This window comes from Electrona antarctica (assembly GCF_951216825.1).
Source record: "Electrona antarctica genome assembly, chromosome: 2".
Taxonomy (NCBI): Eukaryota; Metazoa; Chordata; class Actinopteri; order Myctophiformes; family Myctophidae; genus Electrona; species Electrona antarctica.
The window spans coordinates 55,115,862-55,138,753 of NC_136807.1; the positions used below are offsets into that span (position 1 = coordinate 55,115,862).

The window sequence follows — 22,892 nt, forward strand, 5'->3', positions numbered from 1 at the left end:
GTCCAAACCCTGTTGGCACTGTCATGATAATAATAATCTTCTGGAAAAGCATGGCAATGTCGCCCCCCAGTGGTCAAACGGGGGGCAGGACACAACGTTTTTTTTTTTTTTTAAGTTCCTGATTGTACTGAAATATAAAGTGGCAGATTTCTTCTTTAATGTCTTTCCTCCCATTGGTGCAGTCAGTCAAAACCCTGATTCGTTTTGGGGGAGGAGGGGCGGGGCAGAAGGGCGGGGCTGAGAGGCGGGGCCGAGGGGGACAGTCTGAGGGGTATACGTACGCGAAGGAACAGAAGAACAGAATCTGAACTTAACCCATTTTAGGACACAAAAAAAGTAAAAGTCTTCTAAATCCTTAAAAGGTTTTTCTGAAAACCCTCATGTTTCTATGTCAGTGGTGCTCAAACCTTTTTCCATGTCAAGGACCCCCAGAATTATCTGTATTTTGCCGAGGACCCCCCCCCCCCCCACCATCTGAAAATATGTTGTTCCAGGGACCCCCCCACCCCACCAGAAGCAAAGATTTGAGTTAAAAACATTTGCTGTGAAAGAATATATATATTCAAAGATTTGTGGCCAACATTTTCAACGATTTTTCCAAAAAAAACAAAAAAAAAACAGCAGATCTACAAGCTCGTAGCGCGGCACTCGGGGGGGGACGCGCTACGAGCTTTGTAGATCTGCTATATTTTTTTTCAATAGCTAAAGTATAACATAATGCTTTAAAACACCTGAATGGGTTAAAACAGTGTTGGTTGTTGGTGGGCGTTTACGGAGAAAAAAAATACGTGAGCGTTGTTATCCCTGAAGTGAGGTGGGGGGGGGGGGGGGGGGGGACACGTAGAAGGGCAAGAAAAAATAAAAGCACGAAGAAGTCTGGACGACGACGACGATGATGACGATGACGATGATGATGGCGGCAGAGATTTGTTTCACCAGGATTAAATAGGAAATGAAAAATAACAACAAAAAAAAGGGCTTGGTTGGTTGGTTATTATTCATATTTCTTTTTTCCGTCTCTCTTGTTTTGTATTTTCTTTAAATCAAAAGTCCTAGTGTGACTGTGGTGTAACTGTTGTTGTTGTTGTTGTTGATCAAAGCCAAGGGGTTAATAAATGTCTTCTTTATTGTTTATTCCTGTTTTGGCGCTCCTGTAAAAAAAAAAAAAAAAGGGAGAAGACGACAACAGGTGAATATTAATTAAGACAATGAACACAATTTACAATGTAGGATTTTAGCAGAAGGCTCTTAGTCCATTTAGACCCGACGTCGAAATTAAAAAAATAAAAATAAAATGTCTTTTTTTCTGGAAAAACCTCATGTTTCTATGTCAGTGGTTCTCAATGTTTCATGTCAAGGACCCCAAAAATTATACATAATATGCCGCCGACCCCCATCTGAAAATATGTTGTTCCAGGGACCTCCCCAGAAGCAAAGATTTGAGTTAAAAACTGAAAGTATATATATTCAAAGATTTGAGGCACATTTTCACGACTTTTCAAAAATAGCAGACCTACAAGCTCATAGCGCGGCACTCGGTGCCGCGCTATGAGCTTGTAGGTCTGCTATTTTTCAATAGCTAAAGTATAACATAATGCTTGAAACACCAAAAGGGGTTCCCGCCCAAAATGGGCTAAACTAAAGCCTGTACCCCACTCTCAGAGTTACAGACCTGTAAGGGTCCATTTGTTGGGTCCCTCTCTGGACTCTCACTTTGAGAGAAACATTACAATAATAGGCATGCAGGCATGCATGTATGACCATGATCAATAAACATTGTTTAACACATTTAGGCCTGACCTCAAAATTAAAAAAAGAAATTATTCTAAATCCTACAGTTTTCTGAAATAAATATTTTCACGTTTTTTCAAAAAAATAGCAGACCTACAAGCTCATAGCGCGCCACCGAGTGGCGCGCTACGAGCTTGGAGATCTGCTATTTTTCAATAGCTAAATTATAACATAATGTTTAAAACACCAAAAGGGGTTCCCGCCCCAAAATGGGTTAACACATTGTTTTAAATATAGGAATCATTTAAGGAACCATAATTTATATGGAAATGCTCAAAAAACACTGGAGTTAGTGACGAAAAAGGCTCTTTTACCTGATCCAACCGAGAGCGGGTCGGGATGGGGGCAGGCTCGAAGGTCTGTCGACGGGACGGGACAGGACAGGGTCCGGTGGGTTTGGGGGCAGAGAGACACAAAGACACACAATAATAAGAGACCACTCAGATTCTTCACTTCAAAAGACCCCCCGCCCCCCCCCAGTTTACCATTGCATCTCATCGATAACTGGTAAATAAGGGTGCAACTGCCTGCCGAAATATGTCCCAAACCGCCCCCTAAGGTCTTCCACTGCTGGCCTGCTCGCTTTGCCTAAGAAAATGGCAACTAAAAAATACGGGGAAGCAGCTTTTTGCTTCTACGGGCCGACGGCGTGGAACAAACTCCCACTGTACCTTCGACAGGCAGCCTCTGTAGACATTTTTAAAGCTCAGCTCAAGACCCACTTCTACACCCTTGCTTTTAATTGATTTATTTGTCTTTTTAAAAAAAATGTTATTCATGTCCTCACTGTATTGTTTATGCCCTGCCTTTCTTTTCTTTTTTTGTGTAAAGCACTTTGAGCTGCATTTCATGTCATGAAAGGTGCTATACAAATAAAGTTTTATTATTATTATTAATATGTAGCCTACGAGACAATGCAATTTTAATCAAAATACATTTTTTTTCTTTCTATAATTACGCTACTGACTAATAACATAGGGCTCAAATAAAAGGACCACTTCACGGTTTTTTCCAACCTTAACTTCCATGTATTCGGTCCTCACGCAACACAGTGAACACACTAAGATGTCACCATTCCTGTGTCTATTTCAGTGCTACTCCAGCTAAGAATTAACCACTTAGACTTTTATTATTCTATCATTAACCCATTTAGACCCGAGGACGATTAAATTGTTAGTAAAAAAAAAAAAAAAAAATGTCAGTGGTTCTCAAACATTTTCATGTCAAGGACCCCCAGAAGCAAAGATTTGAGTAAAAAAACATTCGCTGTGAAAGAATATATATTCAAAGATTTGCGGCCACATTTTCACGATTTTTCAAAAATAGCAGACCTACAAGCTCGTAGCGCGGCACTCGGTGCCGCGCTACGAGCTTGTAGATCTGCTATTTTTCAATAGCTAAATTACAAAATAAAGTGGCCCCTGAGCCCCGAGTAGCCCCGCTCCATTGTGTCTCAGACGGTGTTGTTTTTGTCGACTAAAACTAAGACGAAAAATGTTCGTCGCCGACCTTTTTCCACTGACGAAAACTAAGCAATGATGACTAAAACTAAATATATACTGACAATTTCGTTGACGAATAAAAACTAGACTAAAATGTTAGGAAGGGACTAGTGGACAAGAGATCCAGTCATTTTTACACTAGGTTGCATGCTGAAGATAGCAGATCTACAAGCTCACAACGCGTCGCAGCTTGTAGATCGGCTATTTTCATAGCAAGTGTAAAATCTGCCATTACTACGGCATCAAGGCCCACCAAAACACATTTTAGTCGACTAAATCAACTGCCGATTTAGTCGACTAAAATCGCACGACACCTAGTCGACTAACACTAGACTTAACACTAAAACATCCCAGGTGACTAAAATATTCAAGAGACTATGACTAAAACAAAAAATCTAATTTTGCTGCCAAAAACAACACTGCGGTGGACAACATGTCAGCCACCTGTCTACAACAGCTACCAGTGACATCATCATCGGTATAGGCAGGTTTGGTCACTCGTTCGAACAATGGATTCTATTTGAGCACGACAACTTTCCGGGAAGGGAAAGTCCGTGGTTTCCATTTGTTGTGAATCCCCGTTGACGTCGTCACTGGTAGGCAGATTTTCTTTTTTTTACCCGTTTGGACCCGAGGACGATTCTACAAATGTCTTCTAAATCCTGACTATTTCATGTAAAGGACCCTCAAAAATATATGTAATTGGCCACCGACCCCCATCTGAAAATATGTCGTTCAAGGCCCCCGGCGTTGTGGGCTTGCAGATCGGCTATTTTCAGCAAGTGTAAAATCAGTCACTACGCCGGCAAAATACATTGTAGTCGACTAAATAAACTGTAGATTTAGTCGACCAAAACTAGACTAACACTAACATTCCAGGTGACTAAAATATGACTAAACAAACTAAACAAAGTTTTATTCCCAAAAAGACTGACTAAAACAAAAAAATGCACTGCCCAAAAAAACCAAACAACCGATCCACAACGACCCCACCCACCTTGCGTACTTCATCCTCCTCCTCCTGCCTCTTCTCGTAGTGGGAGAAGTCGTCGAAGATGGACGTGGTGTGCTTGTAGGCGGCGATGATCTTCAGCACCAGCTTGGCCTTCTCCAGGGGCACCTCCTGCGTGTCCCGCGAGTTGGTCACCGGCTTGTTGTCGTTGTTCTCCAGGCGGATGTGCCGCAGCTGGCTGTTGGGCACGTCCTTGACGAAGAGCCACGCCACGTCGAACTTGCCCTTCCACTTGTCCTGCGCCCAGACGCCGGCGCTGGCGCCGTAGTCCACCGGCGAGCGCATCTCCGCCACGCCGCAGAAGTGGCCCGAGCCGTTGACGGAGAAGAGCAGGTAGACGGGGCCCTTGGCGGCCAGCGAGCGGAAGGCCTGGTCCAGGCGCTTGTTGCCGTGCTCCGTGGAGCACCAGATGGAGTACTTGATGGAGCGGTGGATGTCGTCCTCGCTGTACGACTTGATGATGAACACGCGGCCGTTCTTCAGGTTCCACTCGAACTCCTGGTGGGGTGGGGGAGTGGGGGGGGGAGGGGAGGGGGAGGCAAAACAGTTATCGATTAAAACCCATTTTGACCTGAGATCAGATTCTGAAAATGTCTTCTACATCCTGACAGTTTTCTGAAAAAGCTATGTTTCTATGTCAGTCGTTCTTCGATTTTTCAAAAATAGCAGACCTACAAGACCTCTGCTATTTTTCAATAGCTAAAGCATAACAATGCTTAAAACACCAAAAGGGCTTCCCGCCCAAAATGGGTTAACCAATTTAGACCCTGAGGACGTTTCTGAAGTGGTTCTCAAACTATTTCATGTCAAAGGACTCCTAGAATTATCTGAAAATATTCTGTTCCAGGGACCCTCCCCCCAGAAGCAAAGATTTGAGTTAAAAACGTTCGCTCTGAAAGAATATATATATACTATACAACAGGTCTTTTCGAGGAAGCAATCCGATTGGGTGAAACAGCCTTCTAGCCGTGGTTCAAACGAGCACCCACTCCCACAGCTGATCGAAACAAAGAATTCAGCTGCTCTGTTCTCCCAGAGACTCGGTGGCTAGGCTAGCTAGTTTCTTGGGACATTTGTGGTCGTAGTGGCTACATCTGTCATTAAAACAAATGTGTTTTTTCAGCGATTTTCTTAGTTTTAAGGGTAAGTGTTGTATAAACCACCCCCTCTCTGCCTGGGCCAGGCTACCCGCCCCTCTAGACCAGAAAGCACGCTGGCTGGGCCAGGCTACCCGCCCCTCTAGACCAGAAAGCACGCTGGCTGGGCCAGGCTACCCGGCCCGCCCCTCTAGACCAGAAAGCACGCTGGCTGGGCAAGGCTACCCGCCCCTCTAGACCAGAAAGCACGCTGGCTGGGCCAGGCTACCCACCCCTCTAGACCAGAAAGCACGCTGGCTGGGCCAGGCTACCCGCCCCTCTAGACCAGAAAGCACGCTGGCTGGGCCAGGCTACCCGGCCCGCCCCTCTAGACCAGAAAGCACGCTGGCTGGGCAAGGCTACCCGCCCCTCTAGACCAGAAAGCATGCTGGCTGGGCAAGGCTACCCGCCCCTCTAGACCAGAAAGCACGCTGGCTGGGCAAGGCTACCCGCCCCTCTAGACCAGAAAGCACGCTGGCTGGGCCAGGCTACCCGGCCCGCCCCTCTAGACCAGAAAGCACGCTGGCTGGGCCAGGTTACCAGGCCCGCCCCTCTAGACCAGAAAGCATGCTGGCTGGGCCAGGCTAGCCTCTCAGGCCCAAAACTAAAGAATATTTGGTTGTCGTCGGATAGGATTCCATGCTGTACTGATGTTGGTACCATTTAGGAGAGATAACAGGCAAACACTGATCAAAAATAACAATTCTTCTACATTCTATATTTGTGTAGACTTCTTGTAAATTAAGTAATGCAAACTCCTTGTGCAGGGTACATGGAACAAAGCAAGATAAAATCTCAAGACAGAAAATGTAAAGCGACAGAAAGAAACTCAACCAGGTGCTCGATGAAGATGCAACAATTATAATGTAAAGCAGGTTCTGGTGCTTCAAGGAAGAGTGGGACTGGAGTACTAAAGAACAGGCGGCGATCCCAGCACTCAAAAAGGTTAACAAATGTGACCAGATTTGACTGAGAGACTGCCATCATTTTTTTTAATGAGTTAATATCACAGGCAGACTCTTCACATACTAGAGCATGTCTGGAATAAGTGTCAGAGCTGAAATCGACATGTAAATATGAAATAAATGCTTAAACTAGGTGCTAGGTGTAATGTTAGAGACCATAGAAGTGAACCTTTCAAGTCCGTTTTCTCAACTTGTTGTTTTCTGCAAGAAATTACTCTATAAGCTATCTTCAAAACTGGTGGGTCAAACTCAACAACCAATATCTCTATTTGAAGCTATGACTCCCTGCTTTCATATGATATGACAAAACGAAAATTCAAAAAAATCCAATGGCAGTCACAAATGAGGGAGAGGGTCGATAAAAACAATGTACTTTATTCAGAAAAGTTTAAATAAGCCAACATGTTTCGACTCTAAACGAGTCTTCGTCAGGGCAACTTGTATGAATCATACTTGCCCTGAGTCGAAAACATGTTGGCTTATTTTAACTTTTCTAGATAAAGTACATTTGTGACCAGATTTGACTGAGAGCCTGCTATCGTGCAACCTCCAGCTTTTCACCAAAAATGAGTTAATATCTCAGGCAGACTCTTCACATACTAGAGCATGTCTGAAATAAGTGTCAGAGCTGAAATCGACATGTAAATATGAAATAAATACTTAAACATGTAGCTATAGGTGTAATGTTAAGAGTCCACAGATATCTATCTCTCTCTCTCTCTCTCTCTCTCTCTCTCTCTCTCTCTCTCTCTCTCTCTCTCTCTCTCTCTCTCTCTCTCTCTCTCTCTCTCTCTCTCTCTCTCTCTCTCTCTCTCTCTCTCTCTCTCTCTCTCTCTCTCTCTCTCTCTCTCTCTCTCTCTCTCTCTCTCTCTCTCTCTCTCTCTCTCTCTCTCTCTCTCTCTCTCTAGATACAAACTGGTGACAATTTAAATCGCTGTTGGAATTAGGACGCAAAAAGCTGTCAAGATAGCACATGACCTTCTCTCATCCACTCTGCAGGGAGTTCCAACTACTTCCCTACGGTAGACAGTACAAAGTACCAAAAGCTAACCGTAAACATCTTTAAAAAAATCCTTCATTCCTAATGCCATTAAGGCACTAAATGATACCATGTCTCGCTAGATTTTATTTTTTTTATGTATTTGCCACTGTTGTCCTGCATTTTTGCCATGAAATTAATTGTGTAAGTGTCGTTGCTGTTGTTCTTGTTGCAGTTTTTTTTTTTCTTTTTACTGTTGTTGAGACTGAAGACAAATCTCCACACGTGGCCAATAAATGAAACTAACTAACAAACTAAAAACAGAGAAGAAAATACAGGACCTTTGTAAGAAAATGGACAAAAAAAAGTGTAATTTGATACTGTATTGATGAGAGGAGGAGAAGAAAATGTAAAGAAAAATACTACAATTTGTGTGAGAGAAATAATAAACATATGTTGTCATTTGACTGGAAAATGAATCACGTTTAAAAAGATCGTGAAAAATAATAACGTGAACCTAGTATCGAATCGTTATCTCGAGTTGAGTGAATCGTTACATGCCTAAGAATTATCGATGCATTCATTGAACGTCATGGTTACCGTCCCATACCTTGGGGTCGTAGCTGTGGTTATACAATACATTACAGACGTCATGGTTACCGTCCCATACCTTGGGGTCGTAGCTGTGGTTATACAATACATTACAGACGTCATGGTTACCGTCCCATACCTTGGGGTCGTAGCTGTGGTTATACAATACATTAAAGACGTCATGGTTACCGTCCCATACATTGGGGTCGTAGCTGTGGTTATACAATACATTACAGACGTCATGGTTACCGTCCCATACCTTGGGGTCGTAGCTGTGGTTATATAATACATTACAGACGTCATGGTTACCGTCCCATACCTTGGGATCATAGCTGTGGTTATATAATACATTACAGACGTCATGGTTACCGTCCCATACCTTGGTGTCGTAGCTGTGGTTATATAATACATTACATACGTCATGGTTACCGTCCCATACCTTGGGGGCGTAGCTGTGGTTATATAATACATTACATACGTCATGGTTACCGTCCCATACCTTGGGGTTGTAGCTGTGGTTGGCGCGCAGCTTGTCCAGCACGGGGTGGGACTCCCCGCCGGGGCCCATGGGGGGTCCTCCTCCTCCTCCGCCCATGGGGGGTCCTCCCCCGTTCCCGGTGGCTCCTCCTCCTCCCACCATGCCCATCATGCCCTCCATGGGCTGGCCACCGCCCCCTCCGTAGTTGTTGTTGCGGTTGCGCGGGGCCACCCAGCGTGTCTGGGGCGGCGGCGGCTGGCTGTGGTTCTGGTACGGCTGCTGCTGCTGCTGCAGTGGCGCTTGGTGAGGAGGGGGCTGGTGGTGGTGCTGCTGCTGGTGGTGGTGCTGCTGCTGCTGGTGGTGGTGGTGGTGGTGGGGAGGGCCCTGCAGGGCCATCTGGGGCTGCATCTGGGGGGGCTGGGCGTGGGGCTGCATGGGCCCCCCTTGCTGCATGGGCAGCCCGTGGGGCATGCCCAGCGCCTGCTGCTGCTGCCCACCCCCGGGGCTGTGGCTGCCCCCCAGCGAGCCGCTCTTGTCCCAGGTGCCAATGTTCATGTTGTGTTTGATGGGCGGCGGCGGCAGGCCCGGCATGATGCCGCCGCCGGGCATCATGCCCCCCGGCATCATGCCCCCCGGCTTCACCTTGGCCTTGTTGTTGTTGTTGCTGCTGATCTGCTGGGGCTTGGCGGGCTTGGAGGCGATGGCCGCCCACGACGTGGGCTTGTTGTTGATGGGCATGATGGGGGGCATGCCGATGGGGGCGGCGCCGTTGTTGCCGCCACCGATGGGGGCCACCCCCACCCCCATGTGGGTCGTCACCGCGGTGGCGGTGTGGTGGTGGTGGTGGTGGTGCCCACCGCCGCCTCCCACCGCCTTGCCGGAGCCCTGCTGCCCCCCCACCGCGACCACGTCCCCTCCTCCTCCGATCTTCAGGCCCACCATGCCCTGGTCCAGGCTGTTCATGCCGCCGGGCGCCTTGTTGACCAGCGTGTTGTCGCCGGCGCCGTGGAAGCCCGTCTGCCCGTCGGGGGGCAGCAGCGTGCCCCCCAGGGAGCTGGGCGGGTAGCTGTAGCTGCCCCCGTAGGCCGCCGAGCTCTGCTGGGTCTGCTGCTGCTGCTGCTGGCCCTGCTGCTGGGAGCCCTGCTGGGGCGGGCCGCTGGGGGCGGCCGCGCCCCAGGCCGAGAAGGCCGGGTTCTCGGGGAAAAAGTTAAAGCGGTGCGCCGGCTGGTAGATGCTGCTGCCCAGGGGCCCGCCCGGCTGGCCGAACACCGTGGTGTCCGGCAGGAAGTGGTGGTCGCCATTGCTCAGGGCGCCGTACGGGGTGAGGTAGGGGATGGGCGGGTCCCCGCCGGTGGACCAGGGCGCCTCGCTCAGCGGGTAGGGGAAGCCGATGGAGGGGGCGTAGTAGCTGGAAAGGTAGGGGTCGGTCATGGACTGGTAGCTGTTGTTCTGGGAGAGAAAAAGAAAGAAAAACACCAAGGGATGGAGTCGACGTTGTGCCACATTTTCGCGATTATTTTTTTTTTTAGCAGATCTACAAGCTCGTAGCGCGGCACCGAGTGCCGCGCTATGAGCTTGTAGATCTGCTATTTTTCAATAACTAGGTAGGGGTCGGTCATGGACTGGTAGCTGCTGTTCTGGGAGAAGAAAAAACCCACCACAGGATGGAGTCTAGGATGAGTCGAGCTAAGAGCACGCTAATCGCTATCTGAATAGACTTAAATCATTATAATAATACAATGTATTTATATAGCACCTTTCATGTCATAAAATGCAGCACAAAATGATTTTACGGGGCAAGAAAGAGCATGCAGGGCAAACACACCAACGTAAAGTAGGCAGCATTGGCTTTTACAAAATGTAATTGTAATTAAATGTAATTATTTGTCACACAACTAATTGCAATTCACGATTGAATGGTGGGTTTTTTTCATTGAACAATGGAACATTACAATTAGTATTTCCGTTTGCCAATTAGGTTTCGTAATCACAGATTGCACAGATAAAGACAAATAACTTACATATACAAAGAAACCACCGACACGTTAGCTTACAACACGTCACAGAGCGACATGTTGTAAGCTTGTAGATCTATTTCTGCTGTTTTGAAAAATGTATCTGGACATTTTTCAACATGGAAACTATTGACGATTGTGCAAACATAATTGGCAAATGATCTCAAATAATTGCAATTAAGACGATTATGTAATGATTGCGAGAGGCCTAGTCGCCGTGTTTCAAATAAAGAATGATTTCATCGTGGATGTGAAGCTGCGTCTACCTGAGTTGATTGACCGGTGAGGTACGGTTCAAAGTCGTTGTCGTGGACAGTCTCCTTCTGATGCAGCGAACCATTTTGCACTGAGAGAAAAAAAACACAACACTAAAAATCAATATATTGAAATTACAGAGTGCTTTCGTCAAGATATAAGCAATTACTGAAGCCATAGGAAGACTGGTTGCACTATATAGGGAAAGCCTTAAAGGACCACTTCACCACTTTTCAACATCTCTTCATATAATTGGTCCTCACTAATGTTCATGATAAAACACCACCATTTATTTCAGAAAACTGGAGGATTTAGAAGATATTTTTTTAATTTTGAGGTCAGGCCTAAATGGGTTAAACAGTGTTTGAGCTGACCGAATCAATTGTTAAAGGACCACTTTTCAACTTATTTTCCTATAATTGGTCCTAACTAATGTTCATGATAAAATACCACCATTTTTTTCCTACTCAGTCCGTGTCTCATAGGAAGGCTGTGGGCAGTTCAGACACCCGTCCACCAGTGACATCATCATTAGGCAGATTTTGTTTTAAACAAGATTTGTTTTAAAATATATTTAGATTTGTATTATCATGAGAACGATGGCTTCAACTTTTGCATTGCAACTTTTCAGGAAAAGTAAGCCTGCCGTTTCTATTAGCTTGGATTCACCATCGATTATGTCACTGGTGGACGGGTTTCTGAACTGCCCACAGCCTTCCTATGAGACACAGACTGAGTAGGAAAAAATTGTGGTATTTTATCATGAACATTAGTTGGGACCAATTATAGGAAAATAGGTTGAAAAGTGGTGAAGTGGTCCTTTAACAATTGATTCGGTCAGCTCAAACACTGTTTAACCCATTTAGGCCTGACCTCGAAATTAAAAAAAAATCTTCTAAATCCTCCAGTTTTCTGAAATAAATATTTTCACGTTTTTTCAAAAATAGCAGACCTACAAGCTTGTAGATCTGCTATTTTTCAATAGCTGAATTATAACATAATGTTTAAAACACCAAAAGGGGTTCCCGCCCAAAATGGGTTAAAACATATGAACCCGAGGAAGGCAACCGCAAAATGGATGTCGACAGTTATTACATACATGATTAGATTGGTTAACTTGCATAAGAATACATACACAATTCTCACACCAGGTACTAGTTCAGAGCAAGAGCATTTCAACCAAGATAAGGACAATGGTGAGTTGGTGACTACTTATTGTAAAATACAAGAGCAGCACAGGCAACAATTCAGAGGGACACAAAGAACACAATTCTCGGACAAAAGCACCGTTACTTCTGAGAAACATGGGCAAGTAAAACAAAGTGGAGATCTCTACTTAATAATGATAATAATACAAATAATGAATCAATCCACTAGAAAGTAACATTAAAAATAATATGTCAACATTTGAATGACCTTTTTTTGGTATTCAGACAGCCAGCAATGGGTAGAACGCTCCAAAAAAAAGATAGTCTCTGACTTGTGACACATCTAGGGGCCGCAATCTGCATTCAAAGATGTTCCTGAGAAGCTTTGTCATTGGTCGGAAAAAATTGGTCGCAATGACTAAACCAATCAGGAAGTAGACAGACCAATGAAAGTTCTAGGAACATCTTTGAATGCAGATTGCTGGCCCCTAGATGTGTCACGGAGACAAAACAAAATGTTTGGGAGCGTTCTACCCATTGCTGGCTGTCTGAATACCAAAAGAAGATCATTAGAATGTTGACATATTATTGCTTATAGCAGCTTTAACAGCCTCTGTGATCTCACTTTCAAAAAAATTGCAGATCTACAAGCTCGTAGCTTGTAGATCTGCTATTTTTTCAATAGCTAAGGTGTAACATAACGCTTTAAAACACCAAAAGGGGGTTCCCGTCCAGAATGGGTTATATCTCTCGGACCGTGAGAGGCCAGTTTTGTCATCCTCCACAAATAAACGGATTGACAGCCGCTCCGCCAGGGCCCTTGAGAATGGCCTCCGTAGAACCTGGAAGTGATTCAGACTACTATACAGTATAGCAGTGGTGGTAACTTCTCAAACCTATTTTTGGCTCGGGTCGCCCCCTGTGAATAACTTTTAATCCATGACGGCACCCCCCCCCTGAATCCCATTCAGACACGTCATGCACACACACACACACACACACACACACACACACACACTTAGGCCCTCAATCACACCATTAAAGGACCACTTCACCACTTTTCAACCTATCTTCATATACTAGGTCCTCACTAATAATCTTGAAAAAATGGCGCAATTTTTTTCTACTCGGTCTGTGTCTCATAGGAGGGCTGTGGGCAGTTCAGAAACCGTCTTCCAGTGACATCATCGATGGGGAATACAAGCTAATAAAAACTGCAGGCTTTCTAGTCCTGAAAAGTTGCAATGCGAAAATGGAAGCCATCGTTCTCACGATAATGAAAATCTAAACATTTTTGTAAAAAAAATCTCGTTTAAAAAATAATCTGCCTAATGATGATGTCACTGGAAGACGGTTTCTAAACTGCCCACAGCCCTCCTATGAGACACAGACTGAGTAGAAAAAAATCGAGCCATTTTATCATGATTATTAGTGAGGACCTATTATATGAAGACAGGTTGAAAAGTGGTGAAGTGGTCCTTTAACCCATTACGGGGCGGGAACCCCCTTTTTGGTGTTTCAAGCAGTCCGGGAGCAGAAGGCTGATTTTTGCCTGAACGTGGTTTCGTCAGTAAAACTTTTTTTCTCAACCGATTCTTGTAGCTTGGGGTCACCTCTTAATAATTCAAGAGGGTGCCCGGTGATATCCCTTGGGGCATGTTTAGTTATTAACCCCTTAATGCCCTAAACACAACAAAATAGAGTTTTATGGCATTTCATGCAAAATACTTGGTCTAAATGCATCAAATTAGCTTTCTACAGTGTTTATGAAAGTGGATATGCACAACGCATTTGATTTATGATTAATGCATTATTAATTCATGCTTATTAACCCGTCATGCCCGAAAATCCCCAAATTCCATAAAATATATATTTTGAGATTGTATGCACAATAATCATGTCAAATGTATCAACTTTGCTTTCTACAATCTGTATTAGTGAAACTGTAGCATATTTATTTTCAGGTGGTGGCATATTAACCCTTTCAGGCCATCTATCGAGCATCTTGCAGGGAACATTGCCAACAAAAGTAGTTATGAGATTTCATGCAACGATACTATCAAATCCAATAAAATGTACTATTTAATAAAATAAAGATGTATCCATATGGTCATGTTCAATGTTTTGAATTGACAGAGTACTTTAACCCCATTAAATAATACAGGTCTATAAAAACACAAATATTATTCCACCGAAATTAATAAAGCTGAATAAAGTAGCATTTTGTAAATCATTAAATCATTACAGCTATGAGGACCTGATGAGAGCCTTGAGTCAGATTGCAATAGCTGATGTCATACATCTAGTCTTAACATGAGATGACTTGACTTCTCCATCTTCTGATGTTATGGCCTCTACTACCTGAAAAGCTACCTCCACATGTTCAAAGTTACTTTTATGTGACACCTGCACCCATTGCTGGAGGATGGAGTGGTCGGTGGACCAACCAGTTCATATAACCTTCATGGAGGTTCAGCCACAGTACAGGATGGAATATTTGAATAACATTGAAGCAAGAGACCCTGAAGACCTTGGCTCCGAGTTCTCACATCTGCTCCAAGATTGAACGAGAGGGAAGAGTAGGACAGAGATACTGCAAAGTCTTCTCCCATGTCTGATTTCCACACTCTCCTCATCTTGTGCTATAGGCATTCCAAGTGCCATTTGGACCTTCAGGGCCTGTTCCGTTAAGGAAACTATGGAGGAAACTAGGCTACTATTCTGGGAGAAAAGAACCTACAGGTAGCTGCTCTACCACCAACACATCAATCATTCATTGAGAACGTTAAGAGCCCACTTTTAAGCAGCTTTGTGGCAAAATGTCGATGGGCATCTTCCACCAGCATGGGACCCAGAGTAGTTTGGATGGAAAAGGAGATCTATCAGGCCACTGAGCCCTACCAATGTACCCGAAGATTATAAACCTGCCCCAGATGACATTTGTGCAATTAAAAAGTGTGGCTGGCTGTAATCAAGAGTGACAACCTGTGTATATGGTTTGTCATGCACATCATTTTCTGTTGATGTTTTAGTGTAGAATGTTCACGGATAAGCCTGAAAGAGTTAATTCATAGGAAAGGGGATGTGGTGGACATGACCACTTCCAAATAACAATTTGATTATTGTATTTTATGGTATTTTCCTGTTTTGCATGAAGGGGCTAATATAAAAAAATGCCCTGTTCTGAAATCAAATATATGATATCCACATTCATGAATAAACACTCTAGAAAGCAAATTTGATGCATTTAGAACACCAAAGATATATGTTATGGGATTTGGGGGTTTTCGGGCATGAAGGGGTTAATATGCATTAATTAATAATACATTCATCATCAATCGAATACATTGTGCATATACACATTCATAAACACTGTAGAAAGCAAATTTTATGCATTTAGACAAAGGTTTTTTTGCTGCATGAAATGCCTTAAAACTCTATTTTGGGTGGATTTTTAGTGTTTAGGGCATTAAGGGAGTTAATAACTAAAAATGCCCAAGGGATATCACTGGGCACCCTCTTGAATTCTTAAGAGGTGACCCCAAGCTACAAGAATCAGTTGAGAAAAAAACCTTTACCGACGAAACCACGTTCACCCCCACGGCTCCCAGACTATTATGTTATACTTTTAGCTATTGAAAAATAGCAGATCTACAAGCTCGGTGCCGCGCTATGAGCTTGTAGGTCTGCTATTTTAGAAAAAACGTCGTGAAAATGTAGTGCAAACTTTGAATGTATATATTCTCTCAGAGCGAACATTTTTAACATTGTTTTTTTGCTTCTGGAGGGGGGGGGGGTCCCTGGAACAACATATTTTCAGATGAGGGTCGGCAGCCAATTAACATATAATTTTTTTTGGGGGGGGGGGGGGGTTCTTGACATGAAAATGTTTGAGAACCGACTGACATAGAAACATGAGGTTTTCAAGAAAACTGTCAGGATTTAAAGAAGACATTTTGTAGAATCGGGCCTCAGTCCAAAATGTGTTAAATGATCAAAATACATAACGGTGTTATGAAAACCCCCTGGTCACGGCACCCGCTTTGGGAAACGCTGGACCAGAGCCATGCTGTCCTGAACCTGTCCTGTCGTCCTGCCAAGGCCCTGCGAGGTCGACCTGACTCGACTCCAGACCAGGCCAGTCTGTCAGTCGGCCAGCCAGCGTGCCGTTTCTCTTGACAGGCCGCCGTAAGCAAAGCAAACCACAGCTCAACACGTCACGCTCCCACGATTAAGAGGCCACTGATAACGACATTATCATCCACAGAGATCAGCGCCCGCTGGCAAGCTTGCACGGGTCTGCGGTTTGTTCAACTGGGAGGGTGTGTGTGTGTGTGTGCGCGCGCGTGTGTCTGTGTGTGTGTGTGTACGTACATCTGAGGGGGAAGAGAGAGTGACACATTTCAAAACACCCCCCAGTCATAAATCATCAAATGGCATTTTCCTCACAGACGACAGCAGTGTGTGGGGGGCCTCGGGACAGTCGGTTGTAAGATCAATACACACGGGCAGTGCTGCATCATTCTTGCTCAAATGTGAGTCTCGATTGTTTTTTTTCTCTCCCCTGCACAAGAATTGAGATCACGATTCTCACACGATCTCCATGAGAATATTGATTGTCTTTAGTCAACAACCTAATACATGAACCAACCTTGGTTGAAAAAAAACAACAACAAAGTTGTCCTTTAACAATAATTTTACTCCTCCCGAGAGGCAACATGTAACCAAGTGGCGGGACACCATTTGGTTTCATGTTTTACGCTCTCAAAGAGTTAAAGATCTAATAAGGGTCCATTTGGTTACCAACTCTCCATCATTTAGCTGCATGGGGACCACCTGGAACCCCCGCAAGGACCACTGGTGGAGAACCACTTGTTTAAGATGATTGCACTGCTCTTGATTTTTAAGTAAAGAAAATAATAACGTTTTGATATTTAAGTCCTATTCTGGACGGGAACGCCTTTTGGTGTTCAAATACTTTAACTATTGAAAAATAGCCGATCTACAAGCTCATAGCGCGGCACCGAGTGCCGCGAGCTTGTAGATCTGCTATTTTTGTAAAGAATCGTGAAAATGTGGAGCAAATCTTTGAATATATATTCTTTCAGAGTGAACGCTTTTAACTCAAATATTTGCTTCTGGGGCGGGGGGGGGGGGGTCCCTGGAACTACATATTTTCAGATGGGGGTCGGCGGCCAATTACATATATTTTTGGGGGTCCTTGACATGAAAAAGGTTGAGCACCACTGACATAGAAACATGGGTTTATCAGAAAACTGTCAGGATTTAGAAGACATTTTGTAGAATCGAAATGGGTTAAAATAAAAACATTTAGCGATTAGGACAAGCAGACAGACAGCGTCATGCCATGGACCTACGGTCGGAGCCGCAGGTAACTTGTGGATACCCTCCCCTGGCTCAAAAGCAGGTGAGGTTCGGTGTCGTTTTTGGCAGCAAATTTTGATTTTAGTCTTAGTCATAGTCTCTTGAATAGTTTACATTTAGTTTTAGTCACATTTTAGTCACCTGGAATGTCTTAGTGCTTAGTCTAGTTTTAGTCGACTAAATATCAGAAGACTTTAGTCGACTAAATCTAGTTGATTTAGTCGACTAAAATGTATTTTGGCGGGCCTATTTATTTTTCTGAAAATAGCCTATCTACAAGCTCACAACGCGTCGGCTATTTTCAGCATGCAACCAAGTGTAAAATGACTTCTACTGGATCTCTTCTCCACTAGTCCCTTCTTAACATTTTAGTCTAGTTTTTATTTGTTGACGAAATTGTCAGTGTATTTAGTCTTAGTTTTAGTCATAATAGCTTAGTTTTCATTTAGCTTCCATGTCGTTTGTCAGTGAAAAAAAAGGTAGTGGACGAACAATTTTCGTCTCATGTCTTAGTCGACGAAATCAACACTGCTGCGGATCGACCATCAGCATGGACAGAAAGAGCTGCTTCTGGCTGGATTTAGTGCTGCACGATTCAACGAGGGGGAACAGATTCAGACACCTATATGTGATCTCATTCCTAAATTTGAGCAAGAATGGTGCAGCACTAGTTGGCTTGTCCAATTAATTTTAGCTACAAGAGAGAGACTTTAACCCATTTTGACATGAGAAAAGATGCTACAAATGTCTTCTAAATCTTGACAGTTTTCTGAAAAACCCATGTTGAGTAGTTCTCAAACATTTTCATGTCAAGGACCCCCAAAAATATCTGTAATTGGCCGCCGACCCCCATCTGAAAAAAAAGTATATAGTATATATATTTGTCAATAGCTAAAGTATTTTTCAATAGCTAAAGTATAATATAATGCTTGAAACACCAACAGGGGTTCCCGCCCAAAATAGGTTAACCCATTCTTAGCTATTGAAAAATAGCAGATCTACAAGCTCATAGCGCCAGAAGCAAAGATTTGAGTTAAAACGTTCGCTGTGAAAGAATATATATTCAAAGATTTGCAGATCTACAAGCGCGAAGCACGGCACTCAGTGCCGCGCTATGAGCTTGTAGATCTGCTATTTTTCAACAGCTAAAGTATAACATAATGCTTAAAACACAAAAATGGGTTCCCGTCCAGAATGGGTTGAATAGTCAAACGGTAAACCATGCAGCCATTTGTCCTGAAGTAGCCTGGGGTCCACCTATGCTTTCCATGGCATAGGCAGCTCCCGGCAGGATGCGCCGGGAGAATCTAGACGCAGCTGCGAGACATGAGACTAATTAATTAGAGCGACAGAGAGAGACGAGTGTGTAGCCCAACACACACCGTCTGTGAACGTCGCGCGTCAAAACAGCCCCCTCCGTTATTTTCAATGAACCTATCCCACACCGGCGTCGTCAGACGCGCGCTGGCGCGCGTTCACGCCTCGCCTGGCGCTCCGATACGCCGCTGTTCTATTTTCCGCGCGGCCTCCATCCGGGAATCCGTGGGCGTGGCTGTGCCGCGTCACTGCGCACACGCTTCACAGACGGTGTGTGTTGGGCTTGTGTGTGCGGGTGTGCGTCAATTTAACAAAGGTGCAGACGATCAGAAATCAGCAGAGAGTGATCGACGTTTGAGCTACTCTATGCCGAATTGAAGTGGACTCGGTCCCAGACTCTTTTTTTTCTCTCCCTGGAAATAAAAACGTCTGGGTTTCCGAGGCTAGTCCCGAAGTGACTACAGAAGATTGCTGCTATTTGTTTAAAAATAAATAAGCTTTAATACCCTGTATATGTGACACAATGTGACATAGGTCTGTTTACACAAAGCGTCACCCCCTCCAACTGTACATACTTTCCCCATTTTCAACTGTTTTATTATATTTCGACACTTGCTTTGGCAATGTCAATTGTGAACCAACGTATGTTTTCTCACGCCAATAATAATTGAATTGAAACCACCTCAACCTACTAGTCTGTTTTTCCCCTTTTCCCCCCCTCACTGAATTCCTGTTCTGTTCTTTGGCTATATAGAAGTGTATATTTGTACGTCTCTAAATGTTTTGATGAATTGAACAAGGTGGACCCTCTTGTAAACAAGCTGTAATGCTTTATTGGGTCGTCCACTCACAGTTGACAGTCTTTGTATTAACCTCGCCTCACCAGGCTTTCCACCACCTCGGAGGAAAGCCTGGTCTCTGTTTCAAAAGTCCGTATGATCCTGTCGGGAGCGGATGATATCGTTACGTCATGTTGTAGTATTGTTTTGTAGTCGATCAGGCAGGAACAACAGGCGGTAACTTTATATCTATGGCAACTTCCTTTTCATTTTCTCAATAAAAGCTCTCGTAGCCTGTAGCTTTTATTGAGAAAAATCGGTTTGAGGGAAAAGGCAGTTGCCGCCTGTTGTTCCTGCCTGTCGACTATCATCCGCTCCCGACAGGATCATATACCCAAATGAAATGGTGCCCAGGCTATCTTTGTATTGAGTTGTGCTTGAAATGTACTGTAATTCTGCAAACAGTTAATACATATTTCAATGTTTTTTTGTATGCCCTGCTGTGGCAAACGTACCTTTAGATGCTTGTCCCTTTGATCTCTGAAGCATCATCCACCACGTTAGACCAACCATGCAAGGAGAGAGAGGGAAGGGGAAAAAAACACATCAGACGTCATGGTCAGTTCCAGTTTAAAAACTAGATTCCAATCTGCAGGTCTGTCTGTCTGTCTGCAATCACAGCTCACCCAGCCTAAACAACAAACCACTACTTCCTGGATAGAGAGACATTACAATAACACGTACAGTCTACGGAGAGAGAGAGAGAGAGAGAGAGAGAGAGAGAGAGAGAGAGAGAGAGAGAGAGGGGCATAAAGCAGTAAAGCTAAAAAGAAATATCCATTCACATCGCATATAGGCTAGTTTTTATTTAATTTAGGCTAATAATAATCACGCAACGTTGGCCTAAATAGCTTAATTTGATGTATTGATTGAATAGTTTATGAGACAGAAATGTAAAAACATTAACAGTACCAGTAACAGGGCCCTATGCAATCAATTCACAGTCATGATTATAAACAGCAGTATTACTAGTCTGGGGCTTATTGTAAAGGCTTTCCATCTACCAAAGGTAACCCAATAGCCACCCTCCACACTAGAAGCTACAAGCATACACATATTCCACTCTTATAGGTCAGCTTGCTTGTGATCCAATGATGACTATTTCTATGTATCTGATGCATTATTATTAACATGAGTTGTTCTTGCATTTACTGTAAATCGCTCTGGATTAAGAGCATCTGATAAATACCTACATTGTACATTGTTAACATAGCAGGGCCAGGGCAGAAAGACAGACAGACGGCCATGGAACGTCTTTTTCTAAATACATTACTGTGTGTGTGTGTGTGTGTGTGTGTGTGTGTGTGTGTGTGTGTGTGTGTGTGTGTGTGTGTCTGTCTTTCCAGGTATTAATCAAAGCCTTTCAAGCTTCTCTGGAAGAAGAAGTGACCACTATATAGTACAGTCTTCCAGAGATAATATTATAAGTGTGATCTCAACACCAACAACCCCTCAGAGGACTGCCAAACAAACCCCTGCTAGACAGTATGTTTCTTCAATGATCACCACAACAAACCTATATATATATATAACCTTAAACCTCCTGAATCTGATGTCTTCTTTTAGCTTTGCTGCTAACCCTGAGAAGAAAAAAATAATTCAACCCTGCTAACTAACTATCTAACGTCGGCTGTGGCTAAAGCTAAGTTAAATCGCTTTAAAACAAACAACCTCCCTGGCCTTAAACATTCAAGTCTCTCGTTTTTTTTTTATCGATTGACATTTTCAATCATATATTGAAAATGTCAGAATCGATTAAAAAGAAATAAACGAGTCTTACAATCTTAGGCTAAAACAACCTCCTCCCCCCCCAAGAAATACACACCGCCCTGGATATTATAAACCCCAACCGCTAGCCACGTTAGCGTAGCATTAGCTTAGCTTCAAAGCTAACACCTCCAGTCCAGAGAGCCGGCCGTCCTTTAGTTCCCCTACCTGAGGGTCAATGCTTGTGGCAGACATAATTCATGAAGCAAGTCCCTGGATGAAGTCTTTCTCACAGAAGCCAAGAAGATATCGATGGTGACCTGTCCCAAAAAGCTTGTAGGGTGGGGGGGGGAAGCCCAAAGTTCACCACACACTCACACACACACACACACACACACACACACTCACAACACACACACACACAGTTCCAGTTCCCTGCTAGCCGCTTAGCACAGTTAGCTTCGTGGCTAAAGCTAAAAGGCTAGTTAGTTAGCTCTGTGGGGGGCTAGCTTTAGTAGCTAACAGTTAGCTCAGCTGTCTGTTTATTTTCCCCAACAACTTTAGTTCCCACAGTTTGTTTTTTTTGTAGTCCAAATCCGGAGGTCCTTTTTCCCACGGAATACACTTTATTTCCACGTTTTTAGATGTCGACCACCGTCCAGTCCAACCAGATGGAACTCTGTCTCTCTCTCTCCCTCTCTCTTGGATCGTGTTGTATTGCTTAATAAGAAATGTCCTCCTCTCTAGTCCACACACGGTTTGTTGTTTGTCTTTCGGGGTTGTGCTCCTTTTATTATTTCCTTTGTTTTTCCCACCCCCAGGTCCAAATATATATTTATATAAGAGAGAAGCGATGTCTTCTTCTTCTTCTTCTTCCTCCTCCGTGTCGGTAGAAGCAAAGATCCTGCCGATATCTGTTGTGGTGGTTCTTCTGGCCTGGTCTAAAAAACTGAACTCACTTCCACTCACTTCCCCAATGGCTGCCTAGCTGCTACCTCTCTGCTCTGTCTGTCTGCTTCCATCCGGGATCACGCACACACACACACACACACACACACACACACACACACAGGGTGGGAAAAAAGTACTTTTACTTAACACCCTAAAGGTATCAATACTGCAATATTGAGATACACAGTTATAAGTAAAAGTTGATTGATTTAATTGATTGATTGATTGATTGATTGAAAATTGTATTAAAGCATTAAAGTACCAACAGTAAAAAAAAATACTACCCATTGTGTAGTAGGCTATGTCTCATTTAAAAAGTTCAAAATGCTTTTTTTTAAAGCCGATCTACAAGCTCACAATGCGTCGCACTCGCATTGCAACACAGTGTGAGCTTGTAGATCTGCTATTTTCAAATGGCTAAAATGTATCATGGTTTATAGTGTTTTGTAATAATAATCAAAATCTACAAAGTAGCCTAACTCAAGTGTTCTAATAGCCTAATTGTAGTGGAGTAAAAAGTACAATGATTGATTGATTGATTGATTGATTGAAGTATTGATTTATGCAGAATAGGAACATTTCAAGTACAACTCCATTTTTTTCCCGACGACACGACACCATAAAGCATTAGGCTACACACTTGTTTACAATAGGGTCCACCATTTTCAATTCATCAGAACATTTTGACACGTACAAATATTATATACACTTCTATATAACAAAAAAACAGGAAATCGACAGAAGGAGGTAAAAAGGCAAAATACAAATATACAGTTAGCCGGAAAACAGGGTGGGGGGGACTCTTTTCTTTTTCCTTTTTT

The 22,892-nt window shown here is 43.7% G+C and overlaps 1 protein-coding gene across 1 annotated transcript; it reads right to left on the minus strand.

The window, feature by feature from the left end:
* Positions 1-517: 517 nt before the first annotated feature.
* On the minus strand, positions 518-22,150 carry LOC306917099 (YTH domain-containing family protein 1-like). Its single transcript, XM_079495228.1, has 7 exons — positions 21,349-22,150; positions 19,869-19,893; positions 10,736-10,815; positions 8,476-9,903; positions 4,291-4,803; positions 2,106-2,150; positions 518-1,151 (listed from the first exon to the last, which is right to left on the minus strand). The coding sequence occupies exons 1-7, from the start codon at positions 21,373-21,375 to the stop codon at positions 1,125-1,127; spliced, it is 2,145 nt and encodes a 714-aa protein (XP_079351354.1). The 5' UTR covers positions 21,376-22,150; the 3' UTR covers positions 518-1,124.
* Between the last annotated feature and the right edge of the window lie 742 nt (positions 22,151-22,892).

Bases quoted from the DNA above. Each gene is read 5' to 3' on its own strand.
- LOC306917099 (XM_079495228.1), bottom strand. From the start codon at position 21,375: ATGTCTGCCACAAGCATTGACCCTCAG. The intron at 4,804-8,475 runs GTATGGGACGGT...CCACCCCACCAG, and splicing joins ACCACAGCTACAACCCCAAG to GAGTTCGAGTGGAACCTGAA. The intron at 2,151-4,290 runs GTGGGTGGGGTC...TCCCGTCGACAG, and splicing joins AGGAGGATGAAGTACGCAAG to ACCTTCGAGCCTGCCCCCAT.